The sequence below is a fragment of the Glandiceps talaboti genome, chromosome 16 (genome assembly GCF_964340395.1).
Source record: "Glandiceps talaboti chromosome 16, keGlaTala1.1, whole genome shotgun sequence".
In the NCBI taxonomy this organism is placed as follows: Eukaryota; Metazoa; Hemichordata; class Enteropneusta; family Spengelidae; genus Glandiceps; species Glandiceps talaboti.
In genome coordinates, this window is record NC_135564.1 from 3,227,423 (window position 1) to 3,252,408 (window position 24,986).

Sequence of the window (24,986 nt, forward strand, 5' to 3'; positions counted from 1 at the left end):
TTTTGGAAAGGGGGGGGGGAGGTTTAGAGAGGTGTAGGCCCAAGAGTAGAGTTGTATGAATGTACACCGACTTAACGTTTCTTGTATTCCATAAAAGCCATAGAAGTGACTGAATGACATAGCTTCATTGTGTGTATGTTGGATATTCAAGTCGTGCAATAGTTACATATATGCAAATATGAAGGCTCTGTTGTTGATTAACAGGTTACACCTTCAATGTGTGAGACTCATGTAATATATAGGAAAGTTTGAGTCATGGTTTCTTACAGTCTCCTCTGTTACCAGTTTCAAAACGTTGTCAAATGCAGTCTATTTTTTGTCAAATGACTGAGGAACTTTGGGAGATTTTTCCATTCTTTACCAGCACAGAATAATTTATACTGGGACCCTATTACACAGGTCTTCCGTTTATGGCAAGTTCTTGATGACTTGGTGTAAACTTTCAGGATCTTCCCACATACACACCTTAATGTGTCCTTCACTCTTTTTATTCAGCAAGTTTTTGACAAGTTGTACCACATGTATGCCATTTTTCAAGCAATCATATTTGAACAGTTTATTGCCCTGTTTTCCACCCCACTATATCTGCAGCTGGTAGAGTTGTACTTTGAGGTTATTTACTCACTCCTAGACTAATGCGCCTTTTAACATGTTACACCACAGCTTTGGAATTCCTTTTCACTTAATTGACACTTGATGTAATACTTCAGAATTCAAAGTTTACACACAAGTGTCAAGTTCAACATGAGTACGTAAACATTTTAAATCCTGCAGCTGTAACTTCTGATTGGTTGATGGATTGATTGATTGGATGGAATAAGTGGTTGATTGATTGGATGGTTGGATGGATGGATGGAGGGATGGATTGATTGATTGATTGGATGGAATAAGTGGTTGATTGATTGGATGGTTGGATGGATGGATGGAGGGATGGATTGATTGGTTGATGGATGGATGGATTGATTGATTTATTGGATGGATGGATTGATTAGAAGGGTTGTCGGTGGCCGAGTGGTTAAACCACTTGCCTCTTACCACTGCGGTCAGGGTTTGAACCCCATTCTGGGTTCAATTAATTTACCACACTGTAAGTAAGAAGAGTGTTGTTCAGTTTGACTCTACCGAATAATGCAAGTTTCCCCCCGGGTACTCCGGTTTCCTCCTGCATTAACACTGAACCCATGAGGGATGGCCCTCACTGGACTTCTTGGGAGACAAGTATTTAAATGCTTAAAGAACTATCCAATATAAATAAAGATTATTATTATTATTATTAATTGGTTGATGGATGGACTGATGGATTGAGTGGTTGATGGTTGGATGGATATATTGATTGAGTGGTTGATAGATGGACTGATTGGTTGGATGGATATATTGATTGAGTGGTTTATGGCTTGATTGATGGATGAATGGATTGATTGGTTGGATGGATATATTGAGTAGTTTATGGCTTGATTGATAAAGATTGATTGATTGATTGATGGAATGGTTGCTTGGGTGATTGAGTGTTTGGTTGATGGATTGAATGACTGACTGACTGACTGAGTGAGCAAGTGATTGATTGATTGATGGATGGATGGATAGAGTGGTTAATTGATGGATGGATGAATCAATTAATTGATGGATTGTTGGAATGTGGGGTTGATGGATTGATCGAGTGATTGATTGAGTGAGAGGTGATAGATAAATTAATTGATTTATTGATAGATACGTATATATATTGACTGATTGATTGATTGAGTGAGTGAGTGAGTGAGTGAGTGAGTGATGGGTTGAAATAAAAGAGAGAAACGTTAATATGGTCTATAATATTCCTTTATTACAGTTAAAATTCACAGATATAACACAGTACTGAATAAAACAGAATGTTATACTTCAAAAGTTTAAGTAACGACATAAAATAAGATAAAATTAATAAAATCGTTAAGATATCATAGGATGAATGAATATACATTATAATTAAAGCTTTTTTTTTCATTTTCAGTTGGTTATGATGTGTAACAGTGTCCAAAGTGGATGCTCAGTATGTCACCAGCTGATTTCAAAATTTGAAAACAGTTCTCTAGGAATAACAGGATAACAAATATGAAACAGGTATTAAAGACTCATGCCCACGACACTCAAAAAATATGAAAAATATTTCCACACAAAACGGAAGAGAAAACGTCACATGTAAGGATAACTTAATATGGGGTAACTTAAGTATATATTTTAGAAGTAGCTATCACTAAGTAGTTGGAGTTTGTATTAAAATGTCTTAATTCTCTCTCAAATTTTATTTAGATTTTTAATTTTTTTTTTTTTCAATTTATTCATGATTGGTCATTCCTTATACGAATTGATGAAAAATCCTTTAAGATTCGGACGTATTGTATATAAGTAGTAAACTGGTACAATTGTTTCCAGAATTTATGAATAAATACCATCTTTTCAGAAATAACTGAAAAAGACTTATTCTAAGTCAAATTGCATGTTTTTTGTTATTATAACTTAGGCTATAAACGCAATGGTTTTTAATTCATTTGGTCAATTCACAATCAAATCAGCAAATATTACATCCCATTTTCTTATTTTGCAAACTTAAAATTTAGCAGATACTATTTGATGCGATAGAAGCTGCCAGAAACCCTAAACATATTTTGAAGTGGTAAATTTTTTGGGGGGTTAATATCCCACCTAAGTCAACATTACATACATCAATTCTGATTCATGTTCAATCCAAAAATATCTCAAAATTTACATATTTGATAAATTGGAGATTTTCTCAATAATTTTCTGACTTTGTGATATAGTAAAATATCACAAGTTTTCTCAACACACATTCTGAACCTTAGTCTGAATGGTATGCTGTGACAAGGCGCCCTCACACATCAGCCAATGCTGTGAGGACGCCCTCACACTTCAGCCAACCCAGTGAGGGCAGGCTGACACATGCAATGTATCCTAGAGTCTAGCTGAATCAGTTATGAGCCCAAACGATTACTTTGGAGTAACTGCAGTTTCTACGTATTTTGATATTATCACTATGATCTCATCGATTCAATAGAATTGAACAAAATATCCAACAAACACATGTCCTGCAGATCGTACCAGAATTGTCTTCCGTAGAACCAATCAATTATTAAGACTTCTGAAAACATTGATTTTTGATTTCAGTCTAGAAATATGGAATAATAAGATGATCAGAACAATGCAAGGCAAGGCAAATAAATACATAAAGATGTGTAAATTCAGACTGCCATGCCCTTCTGATAATGCAAGCTCAAACAATTAACTGCTTACTCATCAAAATATTAGTGACAGGAAAATGCTAAATTAACAGATATATTTGGAGATACTAGGCTGTCTTCAATATTGTTCATTTCATGCCAACTCTATCACATTCATGTAATACCACAATAGATGTCCAAATTTAGAATTGAGAAGTGTTCACAACACCTCAGAAGGCACTACACAAAAAGTGCCACTTTATCCTGAGATTTTATCATTTCACTGGCACCAGAGGGCGCTATAAACGATGACACTTTATTTTGCAATATATGATACAGACATGTGAAAAGAACAATATTGATAGCCTTTCACATAGATCGTCCATTTTTTTCTATTTTGCAATGACGTGCTAGTCAAAATGCAGCTCTTAATAATGATCACACCAAACTTGACTTTCACTTTATGGTTGTCCTTGGTTATGTTATTTTTGTATGAAAGCAACTTCCCATCTTTCTACTTACAGAAGCAGCAACTATGAATAACAAAACTCTTGCCATAACTTATCAAACATGTAGGAGTGAATTATGCACTTTTTCACACTTGGGAATTTCACATCACTATATCATAGTTATGTAAGTTCTCAGTACTTGAAAGTTTCACCAGTAGCCACTCCTACTCTAGTGAGTAACAGTAGCCACTCCTACTCTAGAAAATCAATTGGTGCACTCTTGGATCTTCACAGAGGAGCACATTCAGTCATTGCCACAAAAAGAATCTTTGCAATTTTACAATAATTGACATAAATGATTACCCATATTTCGGTAAATAAAATGATGCAAGTCACTCTTCACACATAACCAAGGAATACCTCATGTCTGACCTCTGACCATGAAATTGTACCCCATCAAATCCATCATAAATACACAGCAGCTAGAATTAAAATACATTTCATGTAAAAAACAAAATAACCCCTTCAATGAAAAAAAAAATGCCACGTTTCCAATCATTGGTAATATATATGTTAAAATCAGAACAGACCAATGGCAGTGAATTAAATTTTGGTCATGCAATTTTTTTTTGCGATACATTTGGTGGTTAACTATTTGAAGAACTCAGCATTTGATACTAAATAAATTTGTCCACAATTTTCCCAATCAAGTCAGGTTAAAAAAATCTACAACTATACACTGCAGAATTATAGAATTTCATTTCAAATATACACAACTAGACCAAGCTCCCTGGATAATAGTAGCTTTGATACTACACCCCAAAGTCATACAATTTGTTTTGTATCAACTACAATAACTTGAAATATGTAAGAACACTCTTTTCATAAATAAGCACTGCAAATCTTTTACTGAAATGTTACAATTACGGCCATGATAGATTTCATGTCCGATTTTTATTCTAAGATTCACTACCTCATTTGATATATGTTTCTCTCTCTCCGTTTCAGATTTTTTTTCTTGACAGAAAATTTTATAAAACTTGGATGCGTAGTTGAATCACTACTTCAAAATTCTCATTATTCAGTAAAAATGTCAGCACTATAGTTTTGATTTAGTATATTTTGAATACTGTATTTGATGATATTGCAAATATTTTGTATGTGTAATTTACATACATCGTTGTTTTTAAGTTAGGTTTCTACACTCTTTAGTTGGTGGGGGTGGGGGTGGGGACTAAAATAGCAGCCATTTAAACCATTTTCACTATAACTTCAACAAAGTGACAGCTCCGATTTCCATGATAACCAGTGCCATAGTAACAGTTGTTAGGTCAACATAACAGACTGTTGTATGTTATGTCATTCCAAACTTTACCCCTGTACTTACCAACTTTATATTAAAACTTATTACCAAGGTAACAGTTACCACGCCTTTGAAATTCGAAATAGTTTTATTTCAGTGCAGTCTGTCTTGAGACCAATTGCAATACCTGCTCCTTGCGACCATGGTAACCGTTACTATGGCTCTAATTTTCAATGCAGAGTTGCATATTAAAACCTTTAAGAACCAAAGAGAACAGTCAGAATTCCAAAACTGTTCAAGCACTGAAAATTCAAGAAATAGTTCACAAAAATGGCAAGAAGAAAAAAATACATCCTGAGTTGTTACTGTGTTTTTGCACATTTACAAAGTTCACCATTGTTTGATGGTCTAACGAGCGTCGTCAAGTGAGCTGACTTGCAGTGATATACAACAAACAATATGATTGGTTTCAGAGCAACTCTCAACTGGCTTTCAACCAATCAGCAACAGGCTATGATATGAAGCACAATATGACTGGCATAAGAGAAACCCTCGTTGGCTATCAACCAATCAGAAACAGGCTGTGATGTACAACGCACAATGTGATTGGTTCAAAAGATACCCTTTTCTGGTTATTGACCAATCAGCAACAATCTGTTGGCAACTCTTCAGGAAATTAGCACAGCACTGCAAACCACTCACAAGTGAACAACATATTCAAAGTATACTTACTCTCTCAGATCTAAAAACATGCAGCAAAATAGCAACATATTAAATACATAAACTTGAATGAGTTTAAGTACTTCCAAATAAATAAATAGAATTCAGTATTTTGTAAGACTCTTGAATTTTTTTTTTGTTTTGTTTAAATCTACTGTCCAATCTGTAACCACAGCAACCAAGTTCAGATCATCTGTGCTAAAATTCTACTCCTACTACATCAATTGCATTCTTGGTCCCACAATGCACTTCAAATGTCCCTAAGGTCAAAGGTGAATGATTTTTGCATGTTTGAGTTGTTGGGCCAGTCTGGTAAGCTAAACATATCCAATGCATTTTTTTACCATTTTAATTTAGGGAAAAAAGACATTTGATACAAATATGGAGATTCTGAAGGTTGAACCGTAAAACCTCACACTTTTGGTAACTAACATATTCAAACACCAAAAGTTGTTCATCCCAAAAATTCTGCTTTTCCTTTTTCCTTTTGAGATAAAATGGAACCATTTTGCAAAGAAACACCTCACAATGACAGAAATGTTTGACTTTTAACAATGTCTTTGCTATTTCAGCAAAACTTAACTTATTGATATTTCTGAGGCAGGCAGACATACTTGTTGTTGCCGTAGAAACACAGCTGTACAGAGTATAAACTACTATGAAATCAGAAATGCAGTCTGAACTTAACTTTGCTCAACAACTCATACATGTCACCTTTAGACAAAACTAACAATAATTTTATGAAAATCATCTCAACAGAACAGAACTTGGTAATACTCAATAAGCAACAACACTGATTGCACCAAATTATTCAGCAATTTATAATTTTTTTTCATTTAAATATCTTTTTTTTTTATGTTAACACCCACTTTGGACACTTCTCTTAAACTTTGGGATAACAATTTGGTAAGTATTATGGGCTAGGATGGCAATTGGTGGCCTGATGCATGATGGGACAGGTTTAGATAGCTCCCAATCCACTCACTTCTGATCTTATCCTGGAAGAGACAAAAATGTGGAGAAGAGAAATTCAAACTAACACACATCTCCCGAATACATTAAGCCTCGGTGTCATGAATTTCACTTTCTTTGGAAGTGAACTGAAATAATCAGTTCGTATATTCATACTTATATATTCACACAAGACGAAAACCGTTCGTGTAATTTGGTATCTACAAAACGTTAATACGTACTTCATCTATGTTTCTACATATTACACAACATTTAGCGACAAAATTTTCTCAAACTACATTGGTCCCACAAAAACATAACACTACTACAATTACTACAACATAGTTTGGGATGGAATACAACATGGGATAATCAACTCCTATGTTTTTTTTTGGTTTTTTTTCTTCATCTCTGGCAAGACTATGAATAAGCCATTACATATAAGTGAATAATCTAGAACACTTTGTTATGGACTTAAATATAACAGGATATGGCAGACAATTTGGAGGAAACAACACATTGGCCAAAAACTTCAACCTTTCCTGAGCATCGGACTATAGTATTATAATGAGAGCTAAAAAAATTCCACTCTTTTTGTTTTTAGCTAAAATATTTCGTCCCTATTTTTTTTTTTAAGTATAAGTTTAAGCAATACAATATTACATCAAGAGTAACACTAATGTACAAGTCATGGCATTATGCTCTCCATTTTTTTTACCACTACACTCTCTAAAAAGATACGCTTGCTTTTTAAGAAAAATACTATATTGTGCACAATCGAATTAACGTCCAATAAGTACTGTATTCGAGATTGCTTAACTTCCCGTTTGTGAAAAATAAACAGGAAAAGGATTCATTTTGAATTCATTGCCCCATATATATCACCTTAAATTTAAACCAAAAAAACATTGTTTCAATTTAATAAATAATTATAGATATTCATGCTGTGACCTTTGACCTGGAAAACACTACTCTGCCTTGTTGCTATAAATGTACTGTACATGCTAAAAATGACGTGCAAAACTCAATTTGACCTTTGACCTCACGTTGTCATAGCCACAGAGTTTCTACAGTTTTGAGTTGTAAGGAAATAGTACTTCCAATCTATCTATCCTCTTGTGGATAAAATGTAAGGCTCATAAAATAGTTCTACTGAGGATATAACTGACCGAGTATTTCTCCCGGTCTAAAAAAGTTATAAATAAATAAACATTAAGCTCTCTGTTGGTGCATCAACAGATTTACACTATATATTTTGATTCATGCAGTTATTTGGAATAATAACTATGTAAGACAGGCAGTCCGTTACGCATGGTACACATGCAACTTGGTCAACATGCAGTTCGTGTTTTCTCTCTCTCTCTTTTTCTTTGTGGCAACCAAGCGATGTCAGCTATGGACTCACTCAAACATCTTCTGGTCACGGTTAGTACGGTGTAAATTTATTACTGCCAACTTTCTTTACTCCGGCTCCACTGATGGAGGCATTGGGACGTATTTTCGCAGAGAACGTTGTCTTTGCAGCCTCCAGGCCGAGAAGCGGCATCGGTTTCAGCAGGTTCGACAACGGGATTGCCAGGGGGGTTGGGGAGGTAGTAGGGGTCGTTGGAGTCATAGTCATCAGGGTGGATGTTGGGGTGAAGTTGGTTTTTGCAGCAAGCTCGGGGGCTAGGCTTTTTGCCAGTTCCAAACTGTGTAGAGAAAACGGGGTAAGATGAAGGGTTAGGTTGTAGGAATATGGGATTAGAGACATAGGGTAGGTCAGAGGGGTTGAAATGAAGGGAATAATACAAAGATGGTTTGTAAATTAGGAACTCGGGCTAGGTTAGGACATAGGTATACACAGTGTATGGACATTTACTAATCATGATAATGTGTTGGCCCATTTTTTTTAGGAGTATTGACAAAATTCAACTAAAAATGTTGACTTTTTTCAGATATGAATGGCTGGTGCAATGAATACAGTACGTGCTAAACACATGCCATTGGAAACTCAACTAAAAAAAAATGATAACAAAAATATGAAAAACTTCCGAGATCCCAAAATCAATATGATGAGATGTCATGTTGGGGGAAAATATATTGAAAAAAAAAACTTTCATACAATTAACGATTTAAAAATAATATAGTACACACAAATTGTAAAAATAAAAATATAAAAAAATAATAAGATTTCTTATTTTTGAAAAAAAAAAATTACATGCGTGATCATCATGCAAATGAAAAACGAAACAATGAAATTTTTGTTTATACTGGTCAACATGAAATGAGAATGTCGGGAAGAGATATGAAAGTCGGTGTGTCTTCACTCTACACAAAATTCCTTTCATCTATTTTCATAGGCCCTACCATCAGAGAAGCTGTCATTTTTAGTTGGTTTCAATAAAAGCTGCTAGCAAAAGTTAATATAGTTTTTTTAGAGTGACAGAAAAGATTTGGATAAACAGCAGATCAGTTGTGTTAATTTCCTTTTACAAATTACAAAGGAGGCAAGGACTCTTTACAACGGTTAGGAAGACAGGATAGTCCAAGGAAAAAAGACATTTCAAACTAGAAGGGAAAGAATATTTTGGAAACAAAGGTCATCTACAGAAGTACAATTAACACTAACTAGTTCATTGTTTTACCACTGATGACAATACTAGACAGTGTCTGTTTATAACTGATCGTGTTATCTGCATTTCACCTATTTTGTCTTTTTAAAATGTTCAAACATTATAATATGGTATAAATTTCATTCATAATTTGGACAGAGTATATATAGTAATGTTTGCGGTCCAAATGAAAGGACTGAATCGTTGATAAAACAAACAAGGTGGAACACAGAAATACATCAGCTGTACAACAGACACTGAAAAAAAACAAAATGACTGACCTCCCACCTTTCTACACATATCAGGTTCCTTAGCAACCATTGCACAGATATTGATTTCATTCCCAGAATGCAATCCACAATTCTTTCTGTGTTTTTCTATACATGCTTCAAAGGAATGATATCTGATGTGTGGAATAACTGCTGATGAATTCAACAACAACAACAACAACAACAACAACAACAACAAACTCTTAGCCAGTTCACCCCCATCTTACTGTCAAGTTCACTCATCCTCAGTGAACAAGTATTAGGACTATACCAACCATTTAAGAAAGACGGGTGTGAAAAGGTGTTTGACGACCGACCAGGGCAAACTTACCTTGTGTTTATAAGATACTGTGCCATGCTGATCGATTCAGGAGTACCAGAAATTGTAACTGCTCTGTCTGTTGTGCCCTCCTGAGTATTTGCAATCTTGATTGTGGCTCCTGAGATTTGTCTAATGTACAAAATTTACAAGTCATATATTTGTCAATACTTTATTTACTAAGCTACCATATCTAGTAACATCATGAACAAGCAAATAATTTTGTGAGAGACAACACAATCTCAAACTACATTTGCAGTATTCATGACAAATCCTTCTCTCTTCAAAGGATGTTTCAAACGATGTCTTCATAAAAAATTGTCAAATTGAGTTACATTAAGTTTAAGTTGCTTCCAATTGATTTGCTTTGCCAGCTAGCTGCAGCATCGGTGTCTATAATTGCGTGAATGAAATCAACAATCAAATCAATGTAGGATGAAACTGACGTAATCAGTCCAGTAATACACAGTTTACTTAAATTTACCAACGATGGATTTGGGGTAATAATTGTTGGCTCATATTTAATAAACACACTGAATCAGTCTTGTGAAGATGAAATGGGTTGTATGCTCCCCGTGGAGTTGAGGAAGACTAAAGGGCTGTTGTGCCGTTCTGATCCGAGCCAGGGGTAATAATTGTAAAGCGATTTGAGCACGGAGTGGGAAAGCGCTATATAAGAAACCATTATTATAACATTATTATAATTATTATGACATCTGCATTGTTTATAATTATATAGATGTTCTATTTCAGGCACTATTACTCATTATTTATGTAACTGGCTGAGAAGTGGGCCCATGTGTGCATGTGGGGGAGGGGGGGGGGAGAACTGACATATATGCTATTTCAAGTGTAACTATTTGTCTCTGTCAGTGCTTTAGGGGATAAACTAATTGACACATTCATTTCACATCAGACAGTAGAACATTGGGTTATGTAATTAGGCCATCAATCTGGGAAACGTAAACATTGCTGTTTAGCCTATGATAGCATTCAGTGCAATTAAAGGTGAACACCACTCCAGGATATTAAGGCACTTTCACAAACTTTTGGTTCTGGAGAGTCATTTCATGATTTCACATCACATAATTTTCACTTGATGCCAATTAAAAGTCATGAATGTTAAAATGTGTATCTAATAAATATTGATGCCTGCTAACACCCATGATGCAATGGTGTTCCACTGAACGAACAGAGTCAATAGAAGTGAAAAAGTATTTTGTTTTCGTGTTTCCCATTTTGGAGTTTCTTCGCAATTGAGTAAATATCATTTGATATGAAATCATGAAATGGCTCTACAGAACTAAAAATGCCTTTATTTCCTGACGTGGCATTCCCTTTAATTTAAAGTGACACAAGTTATCTTTATAAACTTTTTACTCAAATGAAAACACTTACATAGACCTTGATAAACTATTCAAGTATAATGTTAATGTGGATACATGTCTTCTATAACATTATAATTGTCTACTGGCATTGTTAGAACAGTTTATTGCATAGTTGGGATTACCAGTACCTCAATATATTTTATACATATAAAGAATTATCTCACTGGATCGTTTAAGTTATATCTAAATACGCGATTTGAATTCATTCATTTGCAAGTGATGATTAAGTATGCTTCAGTAAGTGCAACACTTTAAGTATCTTTTGAAAATGCAGGAAAAATTACGCCAAAAGTCGTATAAACTAAGTTTGTGCCTCTTTAACTGAATTCTGTCATCAACTACGAATGATATGTTTCGTACAGAATACATTATTGTTACATCTTTTTTATGTGGAATACACTGGTCTGAGAATAAGATTTGAACACCACGACTCATTATATTAGTATACAACTCCCTACAACACTGATAAAAGTCTTGAAAATACCTTTTGATGAAACATGAACGGAAAATTCCCAGAGCAACGCTTATATTAGCATAATTTGTTAAAAATCTGTCCCTCTTCAAATAATGTTTCAGGCAATGTTTTCATAAAATATTGTCAAACTGTAGCTGTTCATTGAGTTACATTAAATTAAGTTCCTTCAAATCTGCTTGCCAAAGGCTGCCAGGTGCAGCGTAGGTTTCTATTTTCCTTTATCACTACTATAATGAGTTACAAACTGCAATTTCCAGGAAAAAATCTAAAATTATATAAATTTCCATGATTTGTGCATGCACAAACTGCAAACCCCTGCCAGTCTAACTTTTAAAATGACAATATCACTAATATACAAGACAGAAATGGACATATTATTTCTCAAACACACTAGGGAATAACGACAAGGGTAGAAATTAAATATAATTACATAAAAATATTGTCTGTATTATGGCCAAAGTAAAGTAATATACATGCTGGATAGTATGCACTTAATTTTACACTGGAGAATTTTCTGTGTTGTAGGTAATTATGGCAGATTTAAGATTATTTCTTCATTTCAGGAGACAGTCTACGGATCAAGTCGTAATCAATATACACCATCAACTTCATATTTTGTCACAAATTCAATGAAATTTTCAAAGAAACTGGCACAATTGTTGGTGTGAATACAGTATCCCTGATATGGTGCACACCACAATATGGAGAATGGGTCCTAGTGTCTATCGCCATAGCAACCACAACACTACTAGTTTGGTACAATATGTAGAAAGTCTTTTTTCTCAGAAATAACTGAAACATGCTATAGAGGCAATTCAGAATATCTTAAAAATTGAAAGTGCGCTTGAAATAGTGTTAGTATTGGCTGTGTTATATGGGTATTGAGTTCTCTCTTTGTTATCTTTGCTAAAGGATTGCTAGAAAAGCCTCTAGGGATGAAATAACACTATGTACATCATATAACATGACACCAAACAAATCATATATGATAACCTATGCATCAACATTACAGTATTTCTGCACAAAATTTACAAAAGGTTTGCTTTTTCAAATATAACTGCATTTCAGAGTTACTGTACTTTTTTGACTCTTACTGAGATTTTTAAGCCTATGGGGCAGAGAGAGAGAGATACAAAGCAAGTGCAGAGCACTGACTTCCTTGTCTGTGTGTAGCGCTAATAAATTCCTGTACAACTAGTGATTGTTAGACATTGAGTTTGCTATTTATTAGGAAATTATAAACAGGGGTGGCCCACTTGTCGTTAAAAAAACCCTGGGAAAACAACCCTTTGAACGAAGTTATCCTCATTTTACTGTGATGGACAGGTCTGGATAATGGAATAGTGTTCATAATAATAAAGACTTGATTGTAATGATGCTGATACCTTTCTTTTTATGAACAGCAGAGTCAAGTGTTCAGAATACTGAGGTCTGTTTTATTATGCTGATATCACTCCATTCATATGAACACACTGAGACAATGGACTGTTCGTAATAAGAAAGTATCAAATATTCACATAGCTAATATTTCTCTATCATTTCATGATAATGAATGGTTTGTGAATGGGAAAGTTTTTTATTCATAAAATTTACACTCTTCCATTATGAACAGCTAGGAGACACGCATAATGTACTTGTTCTTAATAGTGCCACATTCATTATATCAAAGTATGTATGTTTAAAGTCAGAAGTGACAGATTACAAACCCAAGTCAAGTTCATTTCAAAAGTCTATACATCAGAAAGAGTTCATTATGAAGGTTATACAGCATGAGATAACAAACTAACAGACATGTCTTACCTAATTTCATTTATCTTTGATCCACCTCGACCAATGACACAACCAATTAACTGTGGACAAATGATAAAGAGAGAAATTAGCATTCATCTGAATATTCATCTTTCTTGTTTATAAACCACCAATCCATTACTGTGCTACTACACTCAAGCACAGTTAGGTAACCTTATAATCAGAGTTAGGCAAGGCTGTGTATGTATGAGGAGTTAGGCAAATCCCGTCCTATATTACGACTAAGCACAGGGTGGTTTTCAATCTTTATGTCATATCTTTCTGAACAGAGATAACAATGATCATTTTCATGCATTCAAATATTCTATTCAAATAAATACATCACTTACATATTTAAATATATGCAAATATACACTAACTTTTGTCATGTTAATAATACTTATCATATACTTTGATTTATACGTTTTAAAATTTTACAAGATGCAAACTTAATTAGAATGTATATGTGTGTGTGTGTGTGTAAAGTACAATTCTGTATTTTGTGTGTGTGTGTGTAAAGTACAATTCTGTGTTTTGTCCGTGTGTGTGTGTGTGTGTGTGTGTGTGCGCGCGCGTGTGCATGCGTGCACACATGTGTGTGTATGTAAAGTACAATTCTATGTGTTTTGTTCGAGTTTAACAAAATTATGTACCTCTTCAAATTACAAACTTATTTTCTTTGTTTTTAAAATACATACACAGAGTCACTAGTTAATTCATAGACCATGCAACTCCTGGGTTTAGTTTTACAAAAGTAGACAGGAAAGAGAAAGAAAAAATATGAAATGTTCTACTTACGTCATTGGGTATTGAAATCTCATGAGTGGCCTGGCCTGCTGCGGCTGTGTTAGTGGCGTTGGCCCCACCAAATAGTGTACCCAAAGCTAATGATGCAAAACAGAAAATAAAAAAGAAAACTGACTTATCAGTACCAGAATTGCTGTGAGAAGGCAAACCATAGGGCACCCTTGACCTTTGAACTATCCAGCTAAAAAAGAAAACCATTATGTCTGGCTCCTGTTGGCAAAATTTCTAAAAGTTGTCTGAAGTAGTCTTACCCCCTCCCCTTTAATCAAGCTTCCCAAACCCCTCCTTATAAAGATAAAAGTACTAGAGAATTGATTTGTTGTCTTTCTTCTTTCAGCGTTTTCGGAGTCTACATTTATTCAGCAAAAAAACACACTAGGAAAACTTAGCAGCGAATGTGATTAAACTAAAAAAATCTGAAATGAGCAAAATAATGAAATAAAACAAAAATTTTCACACACATAAGAAAACTGGGATGATGTGAATGAGTTGAGTTGAGTTGAGAGAGTGCTGTCACAACAGTTGGTTTAATTAGGACTAAAAATGGGTAAGTTGTCAAGTCACATGCAAAGGTGGATAAAGGTTAGGTTAACCTTAACATTTAAGCCTCCAAATTCCTGTCATTTTTTTTCATTTTTTTTTCGTGTGTGAAAAGGACTGACTAATTACAAAACTAGGAAACATTGGTGTTGGCAAATCAAGCTAAGAAGCTGCTATTTGTTGGGTTGGGGTGGGCAGACAGAGGGTGAGATATACTAAGAAAAGTGGGGACATACCTGTAGGAGTAAAGGGGGTCTGTCCAGGGAGAAAGGGGGTGTGCTGCATGGCAAGATGATGCAGCTTCGTAAACTGGAAAAACAAACAACAAACAATCAGACTGATGTCACCACCCCTGTTACCAATGGTTACAAAATGGCAGAGTCTGACATGAGACACATAGTTGCACACACACAACACACACACACACACACACACACACACACAACACACACACACACACACACACACACACAAAATCAATAAGAAAACACTGCAAACACACATACTAAAACTATAATAAAAGAAATTTGTAAAAAATAATAAAACAGTTGTCAATAACAAGTCCAAACCACAAGCAAATCAGATCAAGTCTGAACAAACACTGGGATGCAAAATTCTGAAAATAAAATGCCAATCAGGCATGTACTGGCAGATATGTTAATGCATAATGATGGTGATTAAGGCTAGTATAAGTAAGGAGAGACAGTCACAAGTGTCAGGAGAAGCTACGCAAAGCAGAAGAACCAAACCAAAAATTCAGATTTCTTAGTGTAGATGAATCTATGTATCAAAACCACAATGAAGGTGTTTTATGTGCATATGGATACCCTTTCCAAGTTTGGTAACTGATCTTTCTAAAAATGCTATCAACTATTGTAATACTTGAATATGGGAATACTGAATACTGATGGGGGAAAAAAAAGAAGAAAAATGTACCGAAGATTTTCCAAAAAACCAAACATGCTGATTCAGAAAGTATACTTACATCAGGATAAGGAACAGCATAGTTTCCATGGACTGAGTACGCCTGTTGAAAAATAACGCACAAACAATTTCTTCTATGAGCTAAAAAAACTCATACTGAATCAAAAAAGTGCTCCTTTTTGAACAATTGTTGTCCTTTTGGTGTGATTATCAGTGTCCATGAACACCATGTGGACGAAGAGTGAGGCCTTTTCAGAAGGTCAGAGGTTATATACACACAGCCATTATAAAATTCCAAACTTTTGTTGATTTTTTTAGTGGAAAGTAAACAATATGAAATCTTGGTGTGCGAAGTGCTGGCTATATTTTCTTCGGACTTTGGCACTTTGAAATTACTGTGCAGAAAGAAATGACTGTGGTATGGAAACCACCATCTTGGCAAGTTGGTAACAAGTGATTACTAAGTAAACTTTATCTGGTTTCTTGTGAACAAAGGGCCATAATATTTATTCAAACATGTTCAATAGAGGGTGCTCTACCCCATCAAAATAACCCTTTAGAAAGTGCATCAAGAGAAAGTACAAGTATAGCAAGGAAATAGAACTTTATATGGAACAAGTTACGTTGTATTGTGGAGGTTGGATATGAGCTCATTAATCTTATAGATCAAGACAGGGTGAAATGACAAAGTACTTCCGAGCAACGCAATTCATGCACACATTGTCTCTCCTGGTGTCACTGGGGTAAGGAGTGGACAGGTTAACGTGTCAAAGCCATAACTCTCGGTCATTTTTCTAAATATAATACTTCCAATATACAACTCATATAAAAGGTTTTTAACACATGGCTCATATACTTGTCTGCAGATATCAGAAACAATATACAAACCATATATTTTAGTAGTCTATTCACTCCCCAACCCAACCCAACCCCAACCTATATCCCCTATGCCTTACACCACATGGCTTTCTGAATGCTTTAGTGAAATGTGAAAATAGTAGTAAGCCTTGACTTGATTATTTTCATTCTTTGATAAAATCAGATGATGAATTGTTAAAAAGGTTATAAAGTTGGCCAGGACGTTATAAACCTTTTGACTTTTGATCTGAGTTTTGATCAGACCATCCACTAACTTTTTACCCTTTTTTTTTGATAATTTAATGTTTCCTATAATGTTATCTGGCAAAACTTCATAAAATAATGGAAGGAGGAACGGAATAAAAGTCAATCAGAAGGTCCTTCTTGTACTTCTAGGGATGAAGGCTTGTAATAACCAAAATCTGATGTAGAGGGCGCTCTACATAAACCACATCACAGGTCATATACAAAGCCAGTAGTCAAATTGATGTTAAAAGAGAACAGATTTAGAAAATATCAAGGTAATGATCTTGAACTTCATATGGAGTAAATTCTGTGTGTGTGTGTGTGTGTGTGTGTGTGTGTGTGTGTGTGTGTGTGTGTGTGTGTGTGTGAGGGGGAGGGGGTGCTTGAATCTTGTTTAAAACAAAGGAGAGGTAGTTTTTATCATACCTGATATGCAAGTAAATGACAAAGAAAGAGAAATTGCTTCCTGACAACAAATTAATGCATGAAATATCATTTGTTGCCAATGGGGTTACTGGAGAAAGATTGAAAACATCAAAGCTAAGGGCCAAAATTTTGACTGAATCATTATCTAAAAAGAAGTCTTAGCCAAAGTTAAAAGTATGATTTACCGGATGGCCAACTCGCCCGTCTGCAACAATTACTGGTGAATTTGCGGGTTTGGGTCGATATGGAATCGTTGCTCCTTTAGGTGGAGACTGCAAAACAAGTCAGAGATTTGACACAATTACTTGATGACAATATATATCTAGATGACAATAATATAAATATAAATTTATGTATACAGGATGGCAATTATTCCCTGTTTCTTTTACTGAAGTGAACTACTCTCAAATAATCATTCAGTTTCGATGTTATTCACAAATACCATGAAAGATTTAGAGTTGTAGAAATTTTTTACTAAAGTGAAAATACTTAAAAATAAAACCACATTTCAGTTTAATGTTAACGTCAATGCATGTCTTCTACAACAATACAATTGTCTTCTGGCATTGTTAGAACAGCTAATTGCATAGTACAGATTTCCTGAACATTTTTTGATACGTATGACAAATTACGTCATTAATAAGTTATATCTCAATACCAGGTTGAGTTCAGTCAATTCAATACTGAAATACTACATTGCACTTGGAATATATTTTCACTGATGTGGTTTTTTGCTAAAATCCCTTGATATTCATAGTTACCATGGATACCTTCCTAAATCAGTGAAAATTATGTCTAGCTTTTCAGTGAAATCCCTTGAAAATATAGCATTCAACAGTACTCCCATAAACAGTTGTCATGCAACTCTTCAAAATGGCAGACATCTTTGTCGTCATGACTACTAGTGCTGGTAGGCGACATAAGGAACATTGGTAATATGAAACTAACCTATATTTGATTATAATATTGGTCGCACACTATATTTTCTATTTGATACATGACTAATTGAAACGAAATTTTAATAGTTATGTACCAACGACCACAGATTAACAAATTTAATTTTTAAAAAAAGAAAAGATTTTTTGGGAAAAAAGATGTGATTGGTGACTTACTTCCAACATTACACAACATATTTGATACACACATTTTGTTATTGCATCAGGTGTGCCTGAGATAGTGACTGCTCTTTCTGTGGAGTTTGGTAACATATCACCTGCAACCTGTACCGACGCACCAGTATTCTAAATTTGACAAAAAAATAACAGTAAAAATGATCAACTACTTTGATTCTCTGATGGCAGGAAACATCACGACTCACAACAAATGTGTCTCAGGATGCAATGAACTCAGTTGTCAGTCACAATGATGCAGTGTTGTCATGCCAACGGAGACTTAACTGATTATGAAGCTAAAGATCATTCCTCAGGAAGTGTTGACAGATCGCACCTACTTGCCTACATGTTCTACTACTCCACAAAATATGAGATTTATATGCTAAAAACATCCTTCTGGAAATGTGACTTTGTAGAGTTTCATTTCTCAAGATCTATGTGTCTGTTTCTTTCAACATGTCATGAAGCACACATGTTTATATGACTCCCATCATCTTTGCTTGAAGACATGAAGATACAAGCCTTCCAGGGAACAACGTGAGACTTGCTTTGTCGGACTAAAAATAGTAGAGAATTTCAAAAAAACATCTCATCTAAGACACGACTCAAAAGATTCTATTCAAAGTACATTGTTCAATTTTTATTCCAAAACAGCCCATTTTGTTCAAAAGGATGTTCGCATAAAAAGTGACTGATTTAAATATTCATGTATAAAAATAACCCAATCTAATTAGAGCTCACTCTCTCTGAAAATATATAAACTGGTTGAAAGCAATAAGCTTTGATATCATTTTATCTAAAGAGTCCTGTAACAGCATTGATTCATTTCCGTTGACACTTAATTCAATTCATTTGAAGTTTAATTTGAAATGAACACAAAGCAAACATGAAATTGACACATACATCGTGTCAAAGTTTCATTCACTACAAGATGTTGTATAATATTAGGAAAACGGTGATAAAATTTAGACGTCAGATCTTGCAATTGTTACTAAAGTCTCCCTTCTAAAATTTTGTGACGGTGATAACAACTAGGCTATAAAAAGCCAATTGTTTTGGCTACTCACAAGTTACAACAAAACCTCTAATCTCGGCAGTTTTTATATTTTAGGATACCATGCGTTTCATTTGTACATCTTTTGGAGGACTTTACATACTCCATCCAAATTAACTAGATTTACATTTAATAAGCTACATTTTACACAATAGTGTCAAATTTGATCAAATTTTCTTTTTTTCACGGATAATCTTTTGAGACAAGTACAAGTCACAATTCCATTACTTAGAATCAATCTACAGGAGGTGATATTGTTACATGTCACCTACGGGCAATAGTACAACACTTCACCATTAACATGCCACAACACAGAATGCACCCAATTTGTGAGAAAATATGAGATTTTACAAAAAAATTAGTTTGTGACCCATGTTACATTGAAGTTCACTTTCACTAATCGATTTCTAGTTCAGTTACCCACGATGCACTGTACACAAATCTGACACCAAACAATTTTCAAAGACATCGAAAATATCACAAAGTGTAATATCTTTCAGTTTCAATTCCTTTTGAACAGCTAAGCAACGCCAAGATAAAAGGGGGAACCCAAAGGTGACAACATGCACCGTGATCCTTATACCTCACTCAAGCCAAGTAGTACACATTTGAACAGAAAATACAAGATTTATGGCCTGGCCATTCCATAACATGCACCTATGTCACTAACTCCGCTATGTTAAAAAATCATCAAATTTTTCCTGATTTTCATTAATAGCTTTTGTAATTCTCAAAATAAATTTTTTCATTCAGCCAGAAAAAAGTCGTACCAAGGCCCATAGTTCACTAGTATTTTCTCTGACTGAGGAAAAAATACACTTGGCAAGAATATCAAATTGTATAGTTCTGACTACTTGTGTGAAATGCAACTAGAATGTTTGTTTGGCATTCTTTCCTCAATCTGTTCTGTATTTTGTATGGCCCCTATAATGATAACGATGAAAGTCAAGCCAAAATACTTTGTATACTATACCAGAGATACGCATCTTTTTCTCAAGGCATTATGGGAGTTAACAGACATTCGGAATTGAGGTAAAATTCTACTTTTTCATTCTTTTTCTTTTCTTTTTCAAAATTTTTTTTCCCCCTCAATGGGTAGGGTGTATCACTCAGTCGTGTCTCACTCACAAGACAAGTGCGACTTTGGGGGAGTAATGACTCGAAAAGTCGGGTACGATTACTCAAACAGAGCCCACATGTGCTATGTTTGCTGGGCCTGGGTGAGTCAGGGATAGCTGTGGATTTGACAGTTCCACAGTAGCATGATATAGAGCGTGCAACATAGCCCTGTCACGTAGTCCCAAACCTGTATGGATCTCTGTAGCATTTTCTGTGATTGTGTGTATAAGTCTGCATAACAGAAAATCACTGGGAGCAATTCCCAGCACAAAAACTTTAAAAAATAAATTAATTTTAATTCTACTCACCTCCCTGATTTCTTTGATCTTGGAGCCACCTTTTCCGATAAGTGACCCACACTGACTGGCAGGAACAACTAATCTTAACGTAACTGGGGGTTTGGGTGCTGTTGTATTGGACATCGAATTTGATATATCCTACAGAAAGAAAGAGAGTGAAAAATATTGATGAAACATTGATTTAAGATTTTAAAGCAGCCATATTGATTTTAGAGATATCGATATTTGAACAAAATACACATATGGTAGTGTCAGCTGAAAGCTCTCGATGGAAAACCGATTATTTTCCTCTCTCAATTTTGCTAGTCACGTAGCCAAAGATGGTTTGCGATTCTAGACAATTTTAATGTAGAATTTTGTAATGATGTCTGCTATGCACAGCATCATAGAGTATTTTTCATTAATACACATCACCCCCCTTTCCCGATAATGTCACCATGATATACATTGCCATCTAAGGTGAAAATGATAGCTTCAAATTCCCAAATTCCATTGTTGGGGCTATTACATATATTGGTTTTCCTATGGTATACTGCAACAAGCATGATCAAAATTTTGTATATGGCCTATGCCTAATTGTCATGGACTTCATGATTTAAGTGTTGTCGTATTAGGCCAAATAAAAAAAGTTGTTTGGTTCCGGTTACCTGACCCCACCTAGTTTTTCACGCCGACCCTAAACTGTTGGGTTTTTTTAACGTATTCGAGAAAAATAGTAATAAAATCGCAAAAGTCTTGCAAGAAATAGTGGGTGCGGAAACTGACATGAACTTAAAAAGACAAAATAAAACTGTTCTTTCAATCTGTAATGGCTGTACATCTGATAGGAAGAAATAAACAACATAGAGAGCATTTGGAAAACAATGGAAAACCTGAACCAGACACTCACACATGAAAAAAATATATAATAAAATAAAATTAAAAATCTACCTACCCCACCTATTTTAAATTGAATGTAATCGGAACCAACCAATTTTTTTTATGCCTTACAATATCAATTTTATGTAAAATAATGTTTCAACAAATGATATTTTACTGTTTATTAATGGCATGAAAAAAACAAAAACATTACTGGATATTACATTTTTTTGAGACTTATAGCTTCCTTTCTAAAAATGAAGGGGGAATAAATCTGAGGTGAGACATTTCGAATACATCATGCAATCCACAGCCATCTGCTACAGGCTGTAACTCCGTCAATCGTGACAAAGTTTGAATATAGCACAGCACTCCATCACAAGCTAGTTATCAGTAATCCACACTGTTACATATTGATCTAATTCGACCTTTCCCGAGACACAGCAGGCTACATGTGACAGTTGTCATGGCAACAATTGAATTAATCGCTCCCTACTGAAACATCCTATTTGATATTTCCAACTTTTGTGAATAAATGACAACAACCACAAGGCACAATAAATGATATTTCTTTTATTAGAGCAGATATTGAGTTCACTACATATTAAATTCCAATATGTCGAAAATGTTTACGTCGAAACTTGCAAAACAGAAAATGTAGTTCCTTACAAGTTTTGTCATTGTATTTGAATTTATTTCAAAGCAGAACATTCTGGCACAGTAAACAAAATCGTCAATTAAAAATTTTGACTGCTCCTTCGCAATTTTGCAGATTTCAAAATAAAAGATCCCTTTGCAACTAAAATGACAAAAAATGTCGTATTTTTGAGACTTTTGGTATCAATTGTCGATTATTTTACTATGATTAATTCTTTGAAATGGATATATGTATTAGGGACGATAAAATTTGTGATATCTTCGGTAAAATTTATTCTTTACGATTTGCCAAAAACATCTGGTACCAAAAGTGATTAATCATTTGGTGGTAAATAAGGTATTACTTACACAATCAATTTAACGCTAAGTACAATGTATCATACTTGTGTTGCTTTTATTACACATTTTGTTTCTGTGTAACTCGCTCAATCACACCGCTGCTTCTAACACTAACAACTTTGATTGAGTCGTTTCTGTAAAATTTGCAATATTTTTGTGGATAACATTTGACAGTTTATGTCTTCACTGTATAAACTATCCTCATATTTATAATCAGCATAGTAGAAATATCAAATGCGTAAAACAGCAAATTGTTGGCTGAGTTCCCAATTAAATACTACCCTGTAGGGCCCCTAATTGGAAAAGGTCATGACCTCTGGTTTATATTTCTAAGCGGTGGTATACACCATGATGACGCACGCATCTGAAATTGACATTGGCACATCAAGCTCTCCAACTAAAATACTGATAACACAAACCAACAAACCATCGCTGTGAGTGATAATGAAAATATACTCTTTAGAAAATGCGGGAGCACTCAGTGTTATCGGCTGGCTTAGAGGAACGTTTACACAAGAAAGGAAACTACAGTAAAAACATTTTTAGTAGCATGAATGTCCTCGTCCTGATGTGTTTCTTTTATGTCACAATCACAGCTGTGGTTTTTTTAATCCAATCATTTTTAACAAGGTGATGCCATTTATGAATAGTTGTCCCCATGGCAACCAAAAACCCCTCACAGTTATTGACTGGATATGAAATATACGAACAATGTATTACAGAATCAGGCCAGGAAATGCGGAAAATTTGGTTGAATCACTGTTTTTGGAAATATAATCAGAAAAAAATTTACGCTGTAGGGATAAATATGGTTTAAATAAACACTGATTACTACGATACGTTTTACGAGAAGACTACCTTCCTGTACTTTTCACAGGGTAAATGGTGGCGTCATTATTACACAGTATAATGTCACTACCATTCCATTAGAATGAGAGAAACAGCTGAGACTTGCAACTCACACATGCACTTCTTACATCCATGATGAACACAGTATTGATGTCAGGTTTTCAACATCTGATCTGACCTTTGACCTTATTTCAAGTCACCATGTTCACACTAGACATAATGTACTTTCTAATTGAAAATATTTACTGAAAATATCAAAATCACCACATTCCAATATTCTGAAATATAAACACCATCTATACCAGCTCAAAACACTGTTGTACTATACACAGAGTTCTAAGTGATTGGGAGAGATCAAATATTCACATAAAATATTTTTAAGATTACATTGCTATTTCAAAGAAAGCCTAGTTTAAGGTTTAATAGTGTGTCACAACTTACTCGGCCTTCTATTTGTTTGTTGTTTCTTACCTCTTCAAATTTTCTGGTTATCTTGTCAAATGCATTGTTTATTGCCTCTGTTGACCCTGTCACTGTGACGATTCGTTCTGGACATGACCCATCTGATATGTTAATTCTTGCGCCACTCTGGAAGTGGAGGAAAGATAATACAAACTATTAGTCAAGATAAGTTGGAGACAACAGAAAGTGTAATAAGGCGTATAAGTAAATCACTCATACTGTACCATATATTACCTTTAACCAGCATAATGTACACTTGACCAAAAAAAAACAACCCATTCCTACAAGCAGGACTAAGGTTGACATTGGATTTGCACAAAAATCTCTAAATTAAACACAAAATGTTGTATTTTCGGGGGGGGGGGGGGGGGGGGGGGGGGGGAGACATTATTGCAGACTATTTAAAAACTTGGGCATCAAAAAGTGTTTTTGTTCAGTCGACTGTTTCAGTATTCATAGGTCCAGATAATCAACAATTAATGTGACTGTCTTGATACTGATTAACTGCAGTCCTTCTAAAAATATTCACAAATTTGACAACATTTTTATGTATAATATGTAGTCGTCCTTACCTCTTCTCGGAATCTCTTGATGGTTTCTCCTTTCTGTAAACAAAGGAAAAGAAAATATTTGATAAATCACAGTACCTCCTTTGTTCTTGATATGGTAAAAGATTATTTTTTGAACAGTCTTTTGTTAGTTTTCTGACTATAAAAATCTGATATCATGTAATTTTAGACTTGCTTGGGGCTAATCTACCATGGTAATAATAGAATATGTTGCCATATTAAGAATTTCATTCTACATATACACATTTAGTCATGTACACCATGTCAGAAAATATTTGTTGCTTTCGGCTAAGAAAGATGATATATTTTCATAATTGTGGTACTCATAAACTTTTAGGTACAATTCATGAATACGTAAGAGTACATTGAAACTCATACACTGCACAAGCTGTGCTGAAATAT

General features: G+C 34.6%; 1 protein-coding gene across 2 annotated transcripts in view; it reads right to left on the bottom strand.

Annotated features, from left to right (window-relative positions):
- Window positions 1-1,808: 1,808 nt before the first annotated feature.
- LOC144447812 (poly(rC)-binding protein 3-like) overlaps window positions 1,809-24,986 on the bottom strand; it is a 108,131-nt gene continuing 84,953 nt past the window's right edge. The window contains exons 7-17 of one of the 2 annotated variants that reach the window (XM_078137902.1): window positions 24,588-24,620; window positions 24,025-24,141; window positions 20,860-20,988; window positions 18,379-18,507; window positions 17,452-17,538; window positions 15,798-15,839; window positions 15,049-15,121; window positions 14,264-14,349; window positions 13,478-13,527; window positions 9,827-9,946; window positions 1,809-6,679 (exon numbers count right to left, since the gene is read on the bottom strand). In XM_078137902.1, the coding sequence (XP_077994028.1) occupies window positions 6,643-6,679; window positions 9,827-9,946; window positions 13,478-13,527; window positions 14,264-14,349; window positions 15,049-15,121; window positions 15,798-15,839; window positions 17,452-17,538; window positions 18,379-18,507; window positions 20,860-20,988; window positions 24,025-24,141; window positions 24,588-24,620 (903 nt within the window). In that variant the 3' untranslated portion in view covers window positions 1,809-6,642. Of the gene's footprint in view, window positions 8,324-9,826; window positions 9,947-13,477; window positions 13,528-14,263; window positions 14,350-15,048; window positions 15,122-15,797; window positions 15,840-17,451; window positions 17,539-18,378; window positions 18,508-20,859; window positions 20,989-24,024; window positions 24,142-24,587; window positions 24,621-24,986 lie in introns of both variants that reach the window. The other variant, XM_078137901.1, reaches the window with a different exon arrangement.